This window comes from Eucalyptus grandis, chromosome 8 (genome assembly GCF_016545825.1).
Source record: "Eucalyptus grandis isolate ANBG69807.140 chromosome 8, ASM1654582v1, whole genome shotgun sequence".
Lineage (NCBI taxonomy): Eukaryota > Viridiplantae > Streptophyta > Magnoliopsida > Myrtales > Myrtaceae > Eucalyptus > Eucalyptus grandis.
The window spans coordinates 72,972,788-72,992,253 of record NC_052619.1 but is presented as its reverse complement, the minus strand read 5'-3'; the positions used below and the strand labels follow the sequence as shown (position 1 = coordinate 72,992,253).

At 39.5% G+C, this 19,466-nt stretch overlaps 1 protein-coding gene across 1 annotated transcript; it reads left to right on the top strand.

Moving 5' to 3' along the window:
- Positions 1–4,029: 4,029 nt before the first annotated feature.
- LOC104416006 (lipase-like PAD4) lies at positions 4,030–8,388 on the top strand. The gene is made up of 4 exons (XM_039300338.1): positions 4,030–4,350; positions 5,015–5,140; positions 6,356–7,072; positions 7,188–8,388. The coding sequence occupies exons 1-4, from the start codon at positions 4,030–4,032 to the stop codon at positions 8,091–8,093; spliced, it is 2,070 nt and encodes a 689-aa protein (XP_039156272.1). The 3' UTR covers positions 8,094–8,388.
- Positions 8,389–19,466: the final 11,078 nt, after the last annotated feature.

The following is a 19,466-nucleotide window of genomic DNA, read 5'->3' as shown; positions in this document are numbered from 1 at the left end:
TCTCTCCCCCTCTCTCTCTCTCTCTCTCTCTCATATGCTTTGACAAATTCACCAACACACCTCTTCAAGAATCTCTATCTTTCTATGCTGTTTTTTGTTTGCGAGTCCTTGTCCTATGTCAAGGAAATCCAAGCCTTGGCGGGCGTCCGACTTGGCCCCCCACTCACCCGGCTTGATATTCATTCGCTTACCATTTGACGGGCAAAAGGGGAAATCACGGACGCCGAAGCTTCGTCGTATCAGCCTCCTCTCTTCTCCTGCTCACCTCCGGAAATCTCCGACATTCCCATGTTTCAAACTCCGCTTTCATCGGGCCAGCGTAGCCTCACATCGTAGTCCAATGGCCATTTACAATGATTTTGCTTATTGAAATGGTATTCGCGTGGCAGGTGAATCCACCTAGACTATTGATCATGTGGACATGCATAATGAACGGCTTGAATTTTAGCGATTCGCATGATCTATGTAGTATGTAATAGAACTCGAATTAAACATCCAACCTGTGTTAAGTAAATGAATTTTTTCCCAAATCATCTAATGTCATAACTCTTTGACACAACGGTGGTATGGAATGAGTGGGACATCGTGGTTTATTGATATACAGTTGATAAGCAATAATTGTGCATCATATTCGCTTTATGGGTTTGGTACTGAAGAGTGCTCTACTTTTCTTTTTATTGGATGTGTAACAATTAATTTGCTTTCGACTCATATAATTTCGAATTATTATGTAATGAAGTGAAATTATCGATAAGAATACATAATGCGAAGAAACCGTATAACTATTCATGGAAAGAGAAAAAGATTTTCATACCCGAATGTGGCGCGTCATTGAAAGGGAGATCCAAATATTCGCAACATCTTACCTAGCTGTGGGAAATAGAGGGCAGAATTGCACGGGAGTACCATAGAAATTCCTCTAATTGCTTGGGCATACTTGTCTACGCATTTCTTTTTATTGATGACTAAACCAATCTATAAAATATCCTAATAACTTGATTGATTAGTTAAGGCAGGAATCATGAGATTAAACGAAAATAATATTGTTAAATATTCAAGTTCACCGGAATAAAAATACTCTTAGCTTTAGGAGGTTGAAATAGTGTTGCAAGATTCTACGGACATGCATGATAACCATTTCATTTCTTTGTTTTTTTGTTTTTTTTTTGTTTTGTTTTTTGATTTCTTGGAACAGGTTTAGAACAGAAATTTGTTTGGTAATGCAAAAAAATTTTACTCCAAAAATAGATTTGAAACATAAATTAATTTTTTTTTTTACTTTTCTTTTGATACAAAAGTAAAAGATAAAAAAATTCTTATTGCTCATCCTCACTACTAGTCAGCCGCTTGCCGCCATTTGCCTATTGTCCACTACTGCTCGCCACCCACCACTACTGTGCGCCGTCTGCCACCAACTGTTGCTTTCGACCATCACTTGCCGCCCATTGATCACCCGAGAGGGAAAATTTTTATGTTGTTATTAAATATAAATTTTGTATTCTAATTAAATGTGTATTTTTGCACTGAAATTTGTCTAGGAATATAAATAGAAAAAAATTAATTTCTAGTCATAAATTGATTTATAGAACAAAATGGTTATTATTCGCACCTTAAAAGATCTCAAAAGTTCTGGAGGGTACAAAATTAATATATGTCAAACAGATCTTTGAAAACACAAACGCAAAGCCACTTCCACAACGGGGATAATGACGAGATAAAAAAATTCAACAAAAAAAAAAAAAGAAGAAGAAGAAGCAAAACACTAGATGGAATCGAAAAATAAAGCCCTTGTCCCGTAATGCACTTTTTATTAACCTCCAGTCAATTGAGATAGCATGATAACTACTTTAGTTCTAACTAAAACTATTTTTTGTTCTCATGAATAAATTTATAATGGAAATCTGTTTAGTAATGTAATTTTATTTTTCTATTTCTAGAATGAGAAGCGAATTTTTTACTTCTCTATTTTTAGAATAGAATTTAAAAATGAAATTTTTCTCATCACTTGTCCTCACTATTAGTCGATTGCCCACCCACCACCACTAGCCGTCAATTGGTCGCCGTCCATCTGTTGAAGGTCACCGTTCATCATTTGCCACCGTCGGTTGCCATCCTCCATCCATCGTTATCGTCTGAGATGGAGTAATTTTGTGTCGTTATTAAACGAATTTTTATTCTAAACATAAAAATTGTGTCATTATCAAACGCATAATTTTGCCGAGAAACTCATCTAGAGAATAACAATAGGCCAGAAATTGATTTATGGAACAAAATAAGTTCTTGCGAAATCTCTGAAGATTTAATATTGATGCCGGTGCTGGTGCATGAAAATTCAAACCTACACACTGCCAATATCTAAAAAAAAGAGGTGGTGAGAAGGGGTTGGGATTTACTTTTTAAGTTTTTATGAACCGCGCATAAAAAAGAGACGGAGAGACGGCGCTTATACAGAGTTACAAGAGCGGCCACATAAAATGATTTTTAAAGCTGGAGTTACAGAAATGTAATTTGGCAACCGTGCCAGCTCGTCTCCCGTATCGAAAACGTCCCCCGAGTAACAGTCAAACATGTAGCAAAACGTCTCGGACAAACTATTGCGTCCTTAATCATGCTTAGAAAGAGAAAAAAAGAAAAAGGAGGGAAAGGACAGCGCCCAGGCGTCGACCCATACGAAGAGAGTCAAACATGCTAACCCAACGACCATCTCTCTCTCTCTCTCTCTCTCTCTATCTCAATTTACGAACACACTTTCTATTCACCAACGCACCTCCTTTCCAAGGAACCCTCTCTCTATTCACCAACAAATCTCCTTTTCAACCTCTCTCTCTTTCTCTATTCACGAACTCTCTCTTAGTCTCTCTCTCTCTCTCTCTCTCTCTCTCTCTCTCTATATTCACGAACACTTTCTGCTCACTAACACACCTTTTCAAGAACCCCCCTCTCTCTATCCATGAACTCTCTCTCTCTCTCTCTCTCTCTCTATTTACGAACACACTTTCTATTCACCAACGCACCTCCTTTCCAAGGAACCCTCTCTATTCACCAACAAATCTCCTTATCAACCTCTATCTCTCTCTCTCTCTCTCTGCCTCTCTCTCTCTCTATTCACGAACTCTCTCTCAGTCTCTCTCTCTCTCTTTATTCATTAACACTTTCTGTTCACTAACACACCTTTTCAAGAACCCCCCTCTCTCTATCCATGAACTCTCTCTCCATTTACGAACACTCTTTCTATTCACCAACACACCTCCTTTTCAAGAACCCCTCTCTCTCTCTCTCTCTCTCTCTCTCTCTACTAACTCTCTCTCTATTTACGAACACTCTTTCTATTCACCAACGCACCTCATTTTCAAGAACCCCCCTCTCTCTCTCTCTCTCTCTCTCTCTCTCTCTCTATTTACGAACGCTCTTTCTATTCATCAACACACCTTTTCAAGAACGCCTCTCTCTCTCTCTCTCTCTCTCTCTCTCTCTCTACGAACACCCTTTCTATTCAGCGGCACACCTTTTCAAGAAAACCCCCTCCCCCTCTCTGTCTATTCACGAACTCTCTCTCTCTCTCTCTCTCTCTCTCTCTCTCGCAAAGACAGTGCCCAGCAGATAACATCGATCTATACGAAAACGCGAGATCCGTTGTGTTCTCCGTCTCTCTCTCTCTTTCTCTCTCCCTGCTGCCCTTTGACGTGGCTTCATTAGAATTGTTATTGACCGCATGGAAACAGTATAAAAAAAGAATGATTTCTGGTCACCTGGTTGCGGAACGTAGGATTAGTGGGCTTTATATTCTCAGTGTTGCTTAAGAAGCCATAGCATTGTCGGGAACCGAACAGAGTTGCATACGATCGAGCACGACGGCTGAACCATGGACGCCGAAGCTTCATCGTAAAAATCTCCTCCCTTCTCCTGCTCACCTCAATCTCCGGCGTCTCCATGTTTCAATCTGCGCTTCCTTCTTTAACTTTTTTTGCTCTGTTTTTGCTTCTCTTTTCCTTTTCCTTTGTTGTCTTGGAAAGGTTTGAGACAAGCGAGATGCTGGGGACTTTTCTGTCTTCGACTCCTCTGCTGAAGGAGGCGTGGAGGGTGTGCAGCACCGCGAACGCCATGGGGTGCGGTGCCTTCGTGGCGGAGCAAGTCGGGGGCGTGGGGTACGTGGCATTCTCGGGCGTTCAAGAGATGCCGGTGCTCGGTTGGGATCCGAACTGCACCATTCTGGCACCGCTGGATGCAGCAGGCCACGGGCTGTTCCCGCCGCTGACACGCTGTTACGAAGGCGAAGAGCCGTTCATGGTCCACTCCGGAGTGCTTCACCGCTTCCTCCATTATCATTCGCGCAATGATCTTCAGAGCCAGGCTAGTTCATCGGCAACAACTTTACTTTATTTATCTATTTTTTTACTCTATCTGACCAAAAATAAAGTGAAAAGAAAAAGAGGAGATATCCCTCAACTGATCAGATCACTCAGTCTTGATTTTCGTCAAACTAGATTCTAAGATTAGTAATTCCTATAATTTTTCCTCTCCTTAACAGGTTCTACCATATTTATTAGATATACAAAATAATCTTTTCATATAGTCATGGACTCTATTCGAAAAGTTAATATTTTAAAATTTTCACAAGACTGATGATGCTAATGGTTAATTTATTTTTATATTTGAGCTTCTTTCTTGAAGCTATCTCGAACTTTTGCGAGTGCGACATCTCTAGTGGTATGTGCCGTATTCCCTTAGCATTTCTGAGCTCTATTTCTTCCTCTTTCTTCCCCACCATTAAAATATTAGAAAGTTATTTAGCCATGGGCTTGCTCGAAGTGGGCTGGCCAAGCTCAGGCCTGCGATTTTGGGTGCGATTAATTCAGCCTTTCCAATGGGTCCAAAAGAAATATAGGCGGTTTGGCAACCATTGGTAATGGGGTTCCAAGTTGAAAGGTATAAAATTAATCAATTACCTTTTTTGCCCTCGAAACCTTACTTAAAATCCAATTTTACCCCTCTTAATAGTAAAGCCGTAGCCTAGATCTCGTTCTCCTACGTTTCCATTGCTTTCTTTCGTTTGCACTCCACCCTTCCATCGCTCTCTCCCTCGCGACAGCTGCTCCTCACTAGACTGCGCTCTTCGCTCGCTCGTGCTCATTCTCTGCAGGTTCAATCTCTCTCTCACAGGTGGATCCGCTTTCGATAGATCTGTACATTGTGATGTTTGGGCTGAAAAGTAACCCGAGCAAGTGATGAATGGTGCTCGTGGTTTTTGGTTGCACTGTGATGTTTGATTTGATTCAATCTCTCCTCTCCTCCCTCTGTCTCTGGGTGCTTAGTTCTGAGTTCTTGGTTCGATTCTGCCGCATCTCCAGGTACTTGGTCAATAGGCTGATCGATTTTTGAGTTGAATCCGCTCTTGTCACGCGTCGTGTGCTGCTAGATCAGAATTCAAGATCCTCTAGTGTTTTATTCTGTCATGCGAAGAAGTTTTAGTGCTGATTTTCTATAATTCTTGATAAAGGCTCAAGAAAACAAGAGCCAATCGACGTGAGGGGTCCGTTTCTTGAACGTTTTGACTTTTGGGCTCTTCTGATAGTTTCTTGCTGAATATTGTGCCCCATGTGGTGATTGGCTTTAGTTGTAAATCATGCCTCCCACCCAAATACTAGCAACATGTTGGTTATCTTCCCTGCTACTGTCGTTTCTGATTTGCATTTGTACCCATTTTCTTTTCCAAATTGGTACTTAGATTTTTCTCCTTCCTTTGTGTGCAGTGTCTTTATGGTAATTAGTTGTTACTTCTTTTTTCTTTGTCTTGAAGACTTTATTGTGATTATATACGAGGCTTTTTAATATTTACCTCCTTCTGACTTTCCTTACTTGCACTCTCATTTGATTACAATTCCAAGGTATTTTGATTAAGCTTGGGCTGCAGATATATCCGCCCATTTGGTCCATGATAACCTCTGGGTCCGAATGTTGAATTACCGTGGATCCGATAGTTCCGGTTTGGAGTTATATCAAACCGAACCATTCTTCAGACAGATCTCCTGGTCATGAAGGGTACTCTTCTCATAAGAGTATCTAAATACAAGAGCCATACATATAAATACATTCTATACATGTGTTAAAACATGTTTGCACACTTGTCATCATCTGCTGAAATGATAGTGTGGTTTTAGCTTGTCAAAAGAACAGTTGCGTATGTTTAGCATTTGCTGTAGGGCCAATGATTTCCCACCCAATCTATTTGTGTAACTCTTCTAATCTGACATGATCTAGTGAAATTGATTTTTCAGGAAGTTTTTGAAGTATTGTAATGGATATTTTTTCAGGAAGCTTTTAACCAGATTTTAGGAATTCTTGAATATGCTTGCAGATTCATAGCTTGCTGGCTGAAACCAAGTCAATAGTGATCACAGGCTATTCCATAGGAGGATCAGTCGCATTCCTCACGGCTCTTTGGCTCCTCTCCTACCTCAAATCCATCTTCCCACCCCAGTCGGTCCAATGCATTGGTTTCGGCTCTCCTTTCATCGGCAGCGAGTCACTTTCCCGAGCCATCCTCCGCGAAAGATGGGGTGGCAGCTTCTGCAATGTTGTGTTGACGCACGATATAATGCCAAGGTTGTCTCTCGAGCAATCACTTGTTCTGACTCCCCTGTGGCAAACCCTCATAAGATTCTGGTACACGTCTATGATATCATCAACCTCTATGAATTTTGCTAACCTCCAATTAACTGAAGAAGGCAAGGCCTGGTTATTATCCTTCGCTGTGGCCAACATGGAGCACCTGGTACAGGCAGGGGAAGGCTCAGGAGGGAGGTTGTTTTGGCCATTTGGGAGTTACTTGTTTTGTTCATATGAGGGCACAATTTGTTTGGACAATGCTGTATCGGTCAACAAGATGATGCATTTGTTGCTGAGGACAGGCTCTCGAAATTGTATTGTTGAGGAGCACCTTAATTATGGGCAATATGTTGAAAGACTGACTCGTCAGTCTTTGAAGAGAATCTTCATGGAAGGAGATCCCCCTGAGTCAAGCTATGAAGCAAGTCTTTCGATGGCTTTGAACTCCATAGGGACCTATCAACAGGTAGGAGCACATCTTAGATCATCGATTGTGATCTGTAAGTCTATCAGTTTGGGCATTTTTTTCCTGGGTGCAATTCCTCTTGAGTTTAAAAGTTTTTTGATCCCCTCCTTTGCAGGTATCGATTGCACTGATGGCAAAAGATTGCTTGAAGATGGCGAGGCGAATAGGGCCCTCACCGGACCAGAATGCTGCTAAGTTAGCCATTAGGCTATCCAAAATCGCCCCTTATAGGTTGGAGATAGAGTGGTATAAAGCCTGTTGCGATAAGTCCGCCGAGCAAAGAGGATACTATGATCCTTTCAAGCAAAGGGGCGTCTCAAAGAGAGAGTCCCATATAAACATGAACCGGATCATGCTCGCTGCCTTTTGGGATGATGTCATATGCATGATGGACAGGAACGAGCTCCCACTCAACTTTCACAGAAGTTTAGAATGGGTAATTGAGGAGTCGCAGCTCTATAAGCTTCTTGTGGAGCCATTGGACATCGCAGAGTATTATCGGTCGGGGATGCATCGGAAGAAAGGCCACTACATAAGCAATGGAAGAGAGAGGAGGTATGAAATTTTGGATCAGTGGTGGACTGAGAGAGTTGTTACCGAGAAACTGGGCAATAGGAGGACCAGGTATGCAAGCTCGACCCAAGACACTTGCTTTTGGGCAAGGGTGGAGGATGCAAAGGAGTGGCTGGACAAAATCAGGAGGAAGAGTGACCCAAACAACCTGGCTTTTCTTCGGGAGAGACTCAATGAGTTTGAAGCATATGCAATGAAGCTGGTTGAAGGAAAAGAGGTGTCTGCTGATGTTCTGGCTAAGAATTCAAGCTTTAGTTCATGGTTAGAAGAATGGACAGCATTAAATCGAACTGGCCTTACCCAACTGATTCCAAGCTGGTTCACACAGAGATCGATTCGCTTCCTGGTACCATGCTGGTTCACATGGGGTCCGATTCGCTTCCTAGTAAAATATTTAGGAATTGGTCTTCAAAGGTTTGATTTCCGGTTCCATGTAGAACCAGTTTAAAAAAAAAAAAAACTAAGTTCTCATAACTTTCATGTCGTAGTCAATAAAAATAGGAAAGTCAGCATGGAAATCAAAATCAAAACAAAGGGATAGATGTAATAAAGACTTTCAGAAGAGAGGGGAGAAAAATGCATATGAGCATTCTTCAGCCTGCTCTTTGTGCAATTTTAGACATACTATGTTACTTGCTTCAATATTGGTAAAAGGTAGTGGAATTGAGGTTCATGGTGAGAGATATGGCTTAACAACAGAAAATGTACCTCCTGATTTTATATTGGGAGGTAATTGAGTGTTTTGTCTTCTGCAGCTGCAATATTTTTCCTTATTCAACTTGCCGCTTATTACTTCCAACACTGAAATATTTCTACTTAATAAGAAAACGTGAAGAGTCCACTTTAGCGCAAGGTTGTTGCCATCTTTATTTGTGCCAGAGCACAATAATATGATGCTTTGAATGGTGATACTGCATATGCCATCTGAAGCCACTCGTTGGATCAATTCACTGCACCAAGCTTTGCTAGATATTTGGAAGTAGAAATGCAACAGGAAAGAGAACAAGAAGCAAACAAAATAAGGAATCTACCTGAGTGCTAATGCCAGCGTTGAGGCCTATGGTTTCAAGCCTTAAAACAAAGGGGACCAATCATCTGTTAAAAAGTTCACAAAGATAAGATCATTAAATATCTTGAAAAAGCATCAACTTCTTTTCTAAAGGTAACCACCTAATAGCATAAATAGAACTTATATCAAGGAAAATTGCATTTAGTAGTGCAGAGGAATTTGTTCCTAACTTTATATAAATTCTGTTGGAAAACAGGACAGGATCTCAGTTTTGAGAAGATTTTTTCACATGCAGTACTTTCCCCTCGCTAAAGTGTACTTGTTAATCTTCTCCAGTCATTCCTGCAAGCTTCTCATGAAATAGAAGTGCAGAGAATCTCATTAACGTTCAAATTAGGCAACATATGCTTTGAAAAGATGTTTGCAGTTCGGAGGTAAATCAGCATAACTTCCTGTGTCCTTTATGTTTGCTTTTTGAGGTCGTGTTCCTATAAGACGTTATGACTACAGGTGTTTGTTTGAGACACAAAAAACATCCCTCCTTTCACATTTACATGCTCAGATGAACAATATTTTTTGCTAAGAGTAATGACACCACCTGCATATTTTTTTGGCCTTTCAAACAAGTTCTCAAGTGTGAAAAGGTACTGAAATCTGCAAACAAATATTATTAGGAGCCCCTGAGAACGAGCTGACTTGGGAAGACGAAACTAACACCAGGCTGATAAATGACAACGAGCGCAGCAAAAACACCGTATTAGGCGTGGTAAAAAGCTTAGCCTAATCAGTAACTACTAATCACCGATAGGAGAACACCTCGACATAAGAAATTCTTTTAGGTGTTTAGAAACTCGACGGGAATTATTCAAGGTCTCTTAGTCATCATTCACGGAGACTGTTTACAAAAAGCAGCTCACCCTTGTCTTTGCCTTATAACGTAAAGAGTGACGCTGTTTGCTTTTCCTGGATCACGTAGCCACAAGAGTCATTTAAGAGGTGAGGTTTGCCACTGAAACACAAGTAAACTTGTAAGATAAGGTGCTCAAAGATTTCTTGTTTACTCCGCTCCATAAGACGAAAATGCCTGAAACAGAATCTTGGAGTGCCCTCACTGATAGATGACGTCTAGATGTTAAAGTTTCACGGTCAAGTAGCATTGCAAGTTGCGCGGAAAAAAAGGCCGGATGGACGGAGTAAGCACTATTTGTTGCACATGCATGCACGAGGAATGACACAGAAGTATGTGATTGTATGCATATTTTAAGCTAACATATTCCACATTCTGCAATAGTTTCTTTGGATTAAAGAGGTCAAAGTTCAGTCCCTCTGCCACAGTCCAAGCACAAACCATCTTGAGTTTTCTCTTTTCGTTAGATCAACACCGATGTGACAAATTCAATTCAGTAGTGCATTACCCAGGAGTCGGCAACTGTGTGCAGAGCGACATAGAGCAAATGGTCACGTCATGATGGACTCTGATGTTCGTGTGGCAAGAACAGCATCAATAGAATGGAGAACTTCCTCCAACATCGTCCGTGTTTGGGTATCAAGAGGGCTCTCCGGCTTGTCTGAGTGAGCGATGTTTAAGAGATAGAGCTTCTTTGGGTTTTACACCCGCTCATATATTGAATTTAATGGATCCATGTCAGGCGAATATTTTGGTGTAACATGCAGGCCAAATTGACCTGCGGTTGTGAGCAATCATGCCGCATAAGGCAGTCAATGTAAAAGAGAATCGATCATCACTGGCCATCACCTCTACAGCTCAAAAATCTCTCTCTCGCTCTTGCTTGCTTATCATGTTGATCATCTCTTATTTCTTAGTATAGACTATTGAGTTCAATTTACTTACTGACAAATTTAGATAGGAACCTAATATTCCTAGCCTAAGAAACCATACTGTCACCATGTGTATGACAAATATTCATTGAAAAAACCAAAAAAATTTACTGCAAAAAGATACTTCACTTCGATGTTCCCTTTAAATACGACAGCTTCAAGCATGATGTCTACACTAATCTTCTCAACAGTTTCGACCAAAATCCAAATTTGTTGTTATTATTATTTTTTTTAATTTCTAGGGGACAAATCATCATCATCATCATTCACCCAAAAAAAAAAAAAAAAATCATCATCATCATTAGCTTTTAATGTGAAAAAATAAACCATATTTTTCATCTAAAATTACAACTGGCGTCACATTTTAAAGGTCTCACATTAGATTGCAAATTAACTTGGATTACACAATGTGATTTCGGCTATACTAATCACGTCCTCCGATGCAACTTGATCTTCTTAAATGGAAAATGGATCCTAGCATAATAATGTCAAGTCTTTAACGCCGAATGATTAATCTATCCTTTCTACTATAATAAGTTGTTAAAAAAAAAAAAAATCCCCCCACCCGATAGATCAGATCTTCCCTTTGCAATATAATTTCCTTGAACGATACTCTAGATTTCAAAGAATAATTTATTTGCGTTATTATTAACCCACTATCACCGCTATAAACCAACGGCGAATGAGGCACGGAAGTTCTTGAACAGGTTTGCATTTTCCATTTCTGAATATAATTTAAATAACCATTTAAAAAAAAAAATTTCTCGTTGCGGTGTTAAGAGCTTCCCGGTCTCTGCTCTGTATCCTTCTTGTCCGAAAAGTGTAAACCCATAAACCCAAAACCCCTCCACTCTCCTTCGTTTCATCTCCGTCCGAGGACGAGGCCCGAGTCCTTGCGAAATCTTCTCCTCCTAATTGCATTTTTCTGTAATATATCTGTGAAAGTCTCCACCGTGGTTTGGCTTCATGAAGTTGGTAAGTCTCTTTTTAACTGGTGTTCTAGTGCACCTCCTTCTGTCAATCGACGTTTCCGGTCTTCAAATTCAGTTTGATTTGAATTTGGAACATACCCTCTTATGCAGACGTGCTTGAGCAGAGGTAAAGGCTTTTACTTTCCCCAATGTCACATGCTGAGTGTCTGTGGGTTTAGGATCCTGATTGATTGTCCCCTGGACCTGTCTGCTGTCGCTGCTTTCGCCCCTATACCTCCCGGATTTTCTGCTGTGCAAGATGAAGAAGATTTTGGACATTCGGTCGATGAATCCGATGGCTGTGAATCTGGGAATGAAGAGAGGGAGGATACTGAGAACACCATGAATGCAAAGGCTTTGATTCGTTCCGAACCGTGGTACAAAACCGTGGCAAGCCTGCACTTGTGGAATCTCTCGTTCATCAATGTCATGTTGATCTCGAGCCCCACCAGGATGCTCAGGTTGCCATTTCTTACTCAAGCAAAGGGCTTCTCGGCAAAGGTAATCTTCATCTAGTTGATTGACATTTGAAGTAATTTTTACGTATATAGTTGAGTGTTAGTTTAACTATCGCTTGGTCTTGGATTTGTGTGTTAAAAGATTGTAACTTGCTTAAGATCCATGCTTTTACCATAGGTATATGTAACCGAGGTGTTAAAAATTTTGGATGTGTGCATTACAAAAGTATGGTTTTGATATTAGTTATAGTTTTTGGTTAGTGATGTTGTGTGCAAGTGTATGGTGTAGTTTATAGATGATGGACAAGGGATCAATTAGGATAATTGAAGGACAAAGAACATGGGATATGAGAAATAATTTCATTAGTTGGATAAAATAATTTTACAATAGTTGAAGGAAGTGTTGGTGGAGGAGCTTCATAATATGGAGTATTATCTCATGCTCCTCTCACTATGTTACATTTGTTGTTCTACTATGCTCTCCCATCTTTCCTATTTATAGAGTGCTCTACCAACATTCTAGATTTGTGTAGAATGTTGTCCACTTTGGCTTAATCTAGAGGGTTCTAGATTGTAGTTTATCCTCCCTTCTTCTAGAGAGATCTACACATGTGCTTCTACATTTTTCTCTTTCTTCCAAAAACTTCATCTAGGGAATTTTAGAAGTTTAGCAACTCTAGGAAATTTTAGAAAATGGATTACCATTTCCAACACTCCCCCTTGATCCATTTTCAGGATACTTCGAATATTGTAGTTTGTCCCATGTCTTTTATTCCGTCTTCGTTCCACGATCCCTTGTATCCTTTTGTTGGCACACTCGCACCTGCTTTCGAATGTCCATGTCTTTTCTTCAACGATGGCCCATATGTCTCGGGACATCAAAATGCTCTTAGTTATAGTTGTTAGCTTGAGCTTTGGCTCTGGCTCTCGTAGGCTCTGGCTCTGGCTCCGACTTTGATTATGGCTCTGGCTCCGGCTCTAGCTCTCTTGGCTCTTGCTCGGGCTCTAGCATTTGATTCTGGCTTTGGCTCTGACTCTGGCTCTGTTGGCTCTGGCTTAGGCTCTGGCCTTTGATTCTGGCTCTGGCTCCAGCTCTGGCTTTGTTGGCTCTCGCTCGGGCTCTGGCCTTTTTAGTTGAGAATGGTGAGGACAAACGCCCATAACCATCCGATATGCCTAGCTTTGGCTTCACGTTCCCTTACACCTAGCTCAGTTACGAACCTAGGTGCATCTAGCTTTGATACCATGTTAAAATTTTTTGGATGTGCACGTGCAGAAATATGGTTTTGGTAGTAGTTATAATTTTTGGTTAGTGATGTGTGTGCAAGTGTATGGTGTAGTTTATAGATGATGGACAAGGCACAAGATATGATAATTAAAGGATAAAGAACATGGGATATGGAAATTAGTTTCATTAGTTGAACAAAATAGTTTGATGGAGGTACAGTAGAGATCTATGACTTCTCATTGTGGAGGGTTCACCTCACACACAAGGTGGAGGGTTTTCCCTCACACTCTTAAATGATCAATTACAAGCTTACTTATAGGCATGAATTCACTACCATACACAACTGACTTTGTACAAAAAATTAATATAAAATTACAAACTTGCTTCTTTATCTCCTGCTCGTGCGGCTTCTTCGGATCTTCTAGTGGCTTTCCATTTTTCTTCATTTTTCTAATCTCAGCACCTTTTGTTGACTTTTCTTTCAAGATTTCCCATGCACAAATTTCCTATGCACGAGACTTCTCTAGTTTGTTTTCCTTCAGCCGCTATTCTTGACTTTTATCTAAGGTTTCCCACTTGAGTCTTCTCCAATTCCCACGTGAATGTTAGTAGTTTCTAGATTTTGTTGAAAATGGATCACCAATTCCAACACGAGGCAGCAATGAAACTTGGGAAACTTATGATGGAATGAGGACTTCAGGCAGTTGTATGGATCTGAAGAATTCACTAGTCCTTACTAGATGAAGTGGGAGGAGCTGGAATCACTTCCTCCTGCAATGAAGGAGATAGTATTGGGCACTGATGGGATTGAGATTGGTGGATGGATGCCATTGTATATGTAAGGAACAGCCTTCGTTCGGTGGTTCTGTTTTGTAGCTAAATCGCATATAAGATGTGGCTTGATAGTTTATCATGGCTTAGATCCTCATTGTAACTATCTGCAAATCATAAATACTAGTTTTTTCTCTCGGCCCCTCCCTTAGTCATGATAGAGCCCAAGCTTTTTAATGGGCGTTAGATTCAGATTAAATTTTAATGTTGGGAGTTTGTCCTGTAGCCAAGGATTAAAATGCCTTTTCTTGTTAGATGACTTTCTTGATAGGTCATGCATCTCTAAATTAAATGCGCAAAGGCTCACATATTGTAGTTAGAAGCTTTGGCCGTTGAAGATTATGAAGCATTGGTATCCTTGCATTTTCCTAGTTGTGATCGTGCTTGTTTCATACTACTTCTTACCTTCCTTCCTAGAAACTGCATTTTCGTTTGTTTGATAACATTTTAAGAGATAGCGATGAAGAGTGCCTCTTGGTGCAGCTAACGTAGAGGATTATGTTAAGAAGGTTCAAAGACTCAAATAAGTGGAAGTGGCATCTTATAGTGGCACAATAAGAATGCGTTTGGTAACCATTCTATTCTCATAAACAATTTCCACTTAGAAATGATTTTTTTTTTTTTACTCATGAGAACAATTTTTAAGTATTTGAAGGCGTTTGATAATTGCCAAAAATTTCTATTCTTAGAGTAAAAATGCATTTAGTAAAACCCTTAAAATTTCTAGTTCAAATCATTTTCTTTTAATCTTTTAATAATTTTTTAAAATTTTTAAAATTTTTCTCTTTTTCTTTTCTTTTTCCTTTTCATCTTCTCCTTCCTTTGGTCACTAGCCATGGCCAGGGATCGGCCAAACGAGGGCTAGCGACCTCGTGGGAGCGTTGTCGACCCCTAGTGACTTGATCCACAATGAGGCTTGTTGGCTCCAACCTCGCTATGAGCTGAGTGAGATCAAGTAATGTCGACTGGGCAGGTGGCCTAGCCGAGCTTGGCCTCACTAGATCTGGGTGAGGTCGATCTCGCCTAGCTAAGGCCAAGTCAAGCCTCGCCTAGCCATGGCAAGGCTCGAGCTGACAAGCCTTACCCTAGCTACGCTTTGACGAGGTTGCTGGCCATGGCTAAGGTTGACAATCGGCCAAAAAGGAAGAGGAAAGAGAAGAAAAGAGAAGAGAAAAGAAGAAAAATTAGATTTGATTTTGGAATTATTTTTAGAAATAAAGAAGCATTTTTTTTTAAATTTTTTGATTGTGTTCTAGAAGGAGGAAAGAGAAGAAAAGAGAAGAGAAAAGAAGAAAAATTAGATTTGATTCTGGAATTATTTTTCAGAAATAAAGAAGCATTTTTTTTAATTTTTTGATTGTCTTCCAAATTTATTTCCGGGAAAAAAAATTTATCAATAAATGTCTATTTCAAATCTATTCCCAAGAACCAAATAATAGAATCAATTACTATCTAGACCATTACAAACAAGCCTTAAGTGTAGACCATTACAAACAAGCCTTAAGTGTCAAACCAATCGGCACCACATTGGAAATAGAAGCCTGTAATTGAACAATAAGGTATCTGGATGGAACGATAAGATTTATCTCGAGCTTTGAATTTGTTCCTAGTCATACTTTGGAGTTTAATTCTAGCGCTCTTTGATCATACAATGTACTAATATATTCAGATTTTTCCTTTTTGGATATCTTGGAAACAACCAACAAGGGTATAATTACACTACTCCTGAGGGTTCTTCAACTTTGAGGCAACCCATTGTATTGAGTATATCTCCTCTTGGGTTAGGAATACTATGGCCAAATGCATGGTTGTATAGTGTAGTACCATTTGATTCTTCAAGCTCTTCATTTTTTCTAATAAGGTAGATTTTGACACTTGGCATCTATGAGATTAAGATGTGAGTTTACTGTGATGAAACCAGTGATTTGGAGGAGCTCTTACTTCATGTTGATGAGAACTCAGAGGAAATGGACAACTTGAACTTTGTATGCTCCTGTGCAATTGATGTTGTTAAAGCCGGTGAATTTGTACTCATTCCTAAAGGACAACTTGGAATAATCCTACAACTCTTGGAGTAGATATCTATTTGCCCGGAAAATCACATTATAATGTATTATCGGTTTGCATTTAAAATTTATATTGTGACATCAATCTTTTCTTATTTTAGTATATATCAGATAAAGCCAATGCTTCAAGCATGAAGTCTAAATTTCACTTGAAATGAACTTAATGATGTTGATAAAAGAGTCCGAACTATTTGTGTTCCTACGCAAGAAATCACCTAGACCAAGTTTTTTTTTTTTTGGATGATGAAAATAACCTAGACCAACTATATGCTTAGGTTGTTTCCTATAGTTGCACCTTCAAAAAAGTCAGGTAAACAATTAGTATGCTATGTTCAAACTATCTGCTAAAACCCTGAACGAGCTGTGAGCACTTTATATTTGGCAGTTTGTCCGCATTGGATGCCCTGAACATGTCTTCATCTGGTTAGGATTTGACGATGTATTAGTTAGTTCGATTGGCTGTCGCCACATTTCAACTTTTAACCAATATAACTCGATGAGAGTTGCTGATTCTGCATATTGTACATTCAGATTACTTGTCTTGCTTGTGTGATGGGTTTTACATGTAAAGATGTGGGAACTTCTTTTGCACATTCGAATAGCAATGCGATCTTGTGCTTGAGAACCACAGAGAGCAACAAACGTGATTCTCCTATTGTTTTGCTGGATAAAAATCATCGACTGTGGTCAACGTAGTAGTGTTATCTTCTAGGTGGTCCTGCAGTTTTAGTCTTGGGATTTTATTTTTTGCAATTGCTTTTGCAAATTGGAGTTCAGGTCGCTCTCCCTGCTGCAAGCAGAGTCCATGTCCAATGTACTTCCTGAATGAGATGTTCCAGAATGAAAAGGCAATTGGTATTTTCGGAAAAGTGGTTCTTCAGAGTTCTTTGTCTTATAACTTAAAAAAGTCCTTGTAATACCACTTGTTCTCTCAATAGGTTTTCTATATTTGTTATCTCGTCGGTAGCAGAAGAGTTATTGGCATATACCAACATAATACCCTAAGGGGGTGTGCAAACAAAGGCAAGAAAAGGTATAAAATTGAGGGGTGTATGATTAATATACGTAGGTAGTTTCCAACTGATCATTTACATTCCCAAGTAAAAGCTGATATTTTGTCGATGAATTGTCCTTCACAGTTGTTTTCTGGCGAGCCTAGATGCTCCCTTAGTGAGTTCTTATGTTTGAACACTTCTTATTTAGGGTTAATATCCTAAAAAACCTCAAATTGGTACATCTGTAATAAATTTACTCAAAATTCTTTTTTTTTACCATGAAAAACCATAAACTAGTACACATATGACAAATTTACTCTGACTAACCATAAAAAAACAAAAAATTGGTACATTTATGACAAATTTACCAAAAACTAATTTATTTGACCGCAAAAAACTCAAAACCGGTAAATTTGTAATAAATATACCCTCCACTAAATTGGATTAATACAAAAAAAAATCACAAAAAGTGTAAATTGTGACAAATAGAGCGTAAAATCCCAAATTTGTATATTAATTAATTGTCATGTGTCATTTAACTTAATAATTTAACAATAAAATTTAATAAAAGTTAATAGAGGGTAAATTTATCACAGGTGTACCGGTTTGAGGTTTTTCAAGATATTAACCATTTTATTTAATAAATTCGTATTTCGACCAAAAAAATAAAAAAAACAGAGAAAGGCTGCAAACTATGAAGCTTGGACACGCTATCCGAGCTTCCGTCTCTTGTCTGACATGCTCGGACACGCTCAGAATGTGGTTAAATCGTGTCAGATTTTTCGATGTATGGTCAACTTTTTTCGACACGTTCTAACTTGCATGCCCAAGAGAGGATCGTTGATGACAAGTGGAGGGAGGGGGAGAAACGAGGGAAAGAAATCAGAGGGGTGACATGGGGTGGAAGAGAAAATTAAGGGAAATGACATGCCATTCGAGGGAGAAATGAGGAAAAGAAACTGCAGGGGGAGGGGTGGGTTTGAGGTGGCATGGGGAGAGAGAAATGAGGAAGGGAAATAAATTTTGGACAATGAGGGTTTGGGAAAAAAAAAAGAGGAAAATAATTTTTGGATGGTGATATTATATTTGTTAAAAAAATAAATAAATTAGCTAAAAATAGTTTTCAAAAATAAAAATACTAAAAGTTAAATAATGATAAATTTTAATTATTATAGAAGATCATAGATTTTTTTTTTTAAAAATAAATTGATTATAATTTTTTGTTAGTTATTAATTTCTTTTATAATTTTTTGTTAAAGTTAGAAATATGTTCTCAAATATGGATGCACATTAACTATTAATATGTCTTTCAAATTTCTTATGAATATTTATTAATATTAGTAGTGCAAATTCATTGTAAGTTCTTTTTTATTATTTATTTATTTGTGAATTTGAATCAAATTAATTAAAAATAAAAATATTCATTTAATATATAACGTGTCTCAATGTGTTGAAATTCTCTATTTTTTAAAAATGACGTGTTGGCGTATCATGTCGTGTTGCGTATTCGTGTCGCGTGTCCGTACTACTTAGACTACAAGTGTATCCTGCAATTTACTCCCCTGAGCTATTGTCTGATAACCTTGTCTTTCGACCATGCATCTCGTCACCAAATCGTATCCTTGGATAGCTGTTAGAATGTGTGCGGACTTCAATGGTAGGAACCAAGCATCGTATTTTGTCGTCCTCACTGGAGTTCGCGACTTGGACCTAAGTTGGTCCTTAAATTGCTCAATGGAGGTAAAGGTGGGAGAACCGCCCAAGGGTGGGAGACCTCGTACTTGCCTCCCCATCCTCTCGGTTGGGTGGTTAGACATAGAGGGGGAACATGGGGGTCCATAGGCAGTGAAGGTGGGTAACCAATCTCAAAAACATTGCGTCTATGGAAACATAGGCTACGATTGGGCTTGCATGGGGTAACCAATCCCTATCCCTCGCCCGGTGTGATATAGAGTGGGTGAAACGCCCATTGCTTGTTTGCCTCACCTAACGGCATAGTAGCATAACTTACTGGGCAAACAAGTCCCCCAGGTTATGATATTGTGCTGTTGCACAGACATTTGCGACTTGGCTGACCTGAGCAGGTCTTTAAACTGCTCCCCCGATAATGACGAGGTACCCTTGGGGAGTCTTCCCCTAATGGGGTACTAGCTGAACTAGGTAGGGTCGCCCTACAAAGGGGACCCCCCAACCGTAAAAAAAACTAATGGGGGTAGAGGTAGTTCCCGTGCCTCAATAAATATAGCAGCTGGGTTTAAAACCCGTAAGACTAGACCTGAGCAGGTCATTAAATTGCTCCCCTAGTAATGGTGGGGTACCCTTGGGGAGTCTTCCCCTGGTGGGGTACCAATTGAATTGGGCAGGGTTGCCCTACATAGGGGCCCCTTGACCGTAAAAAACTAAGGAGGGTAGAGGTAGCTCCGT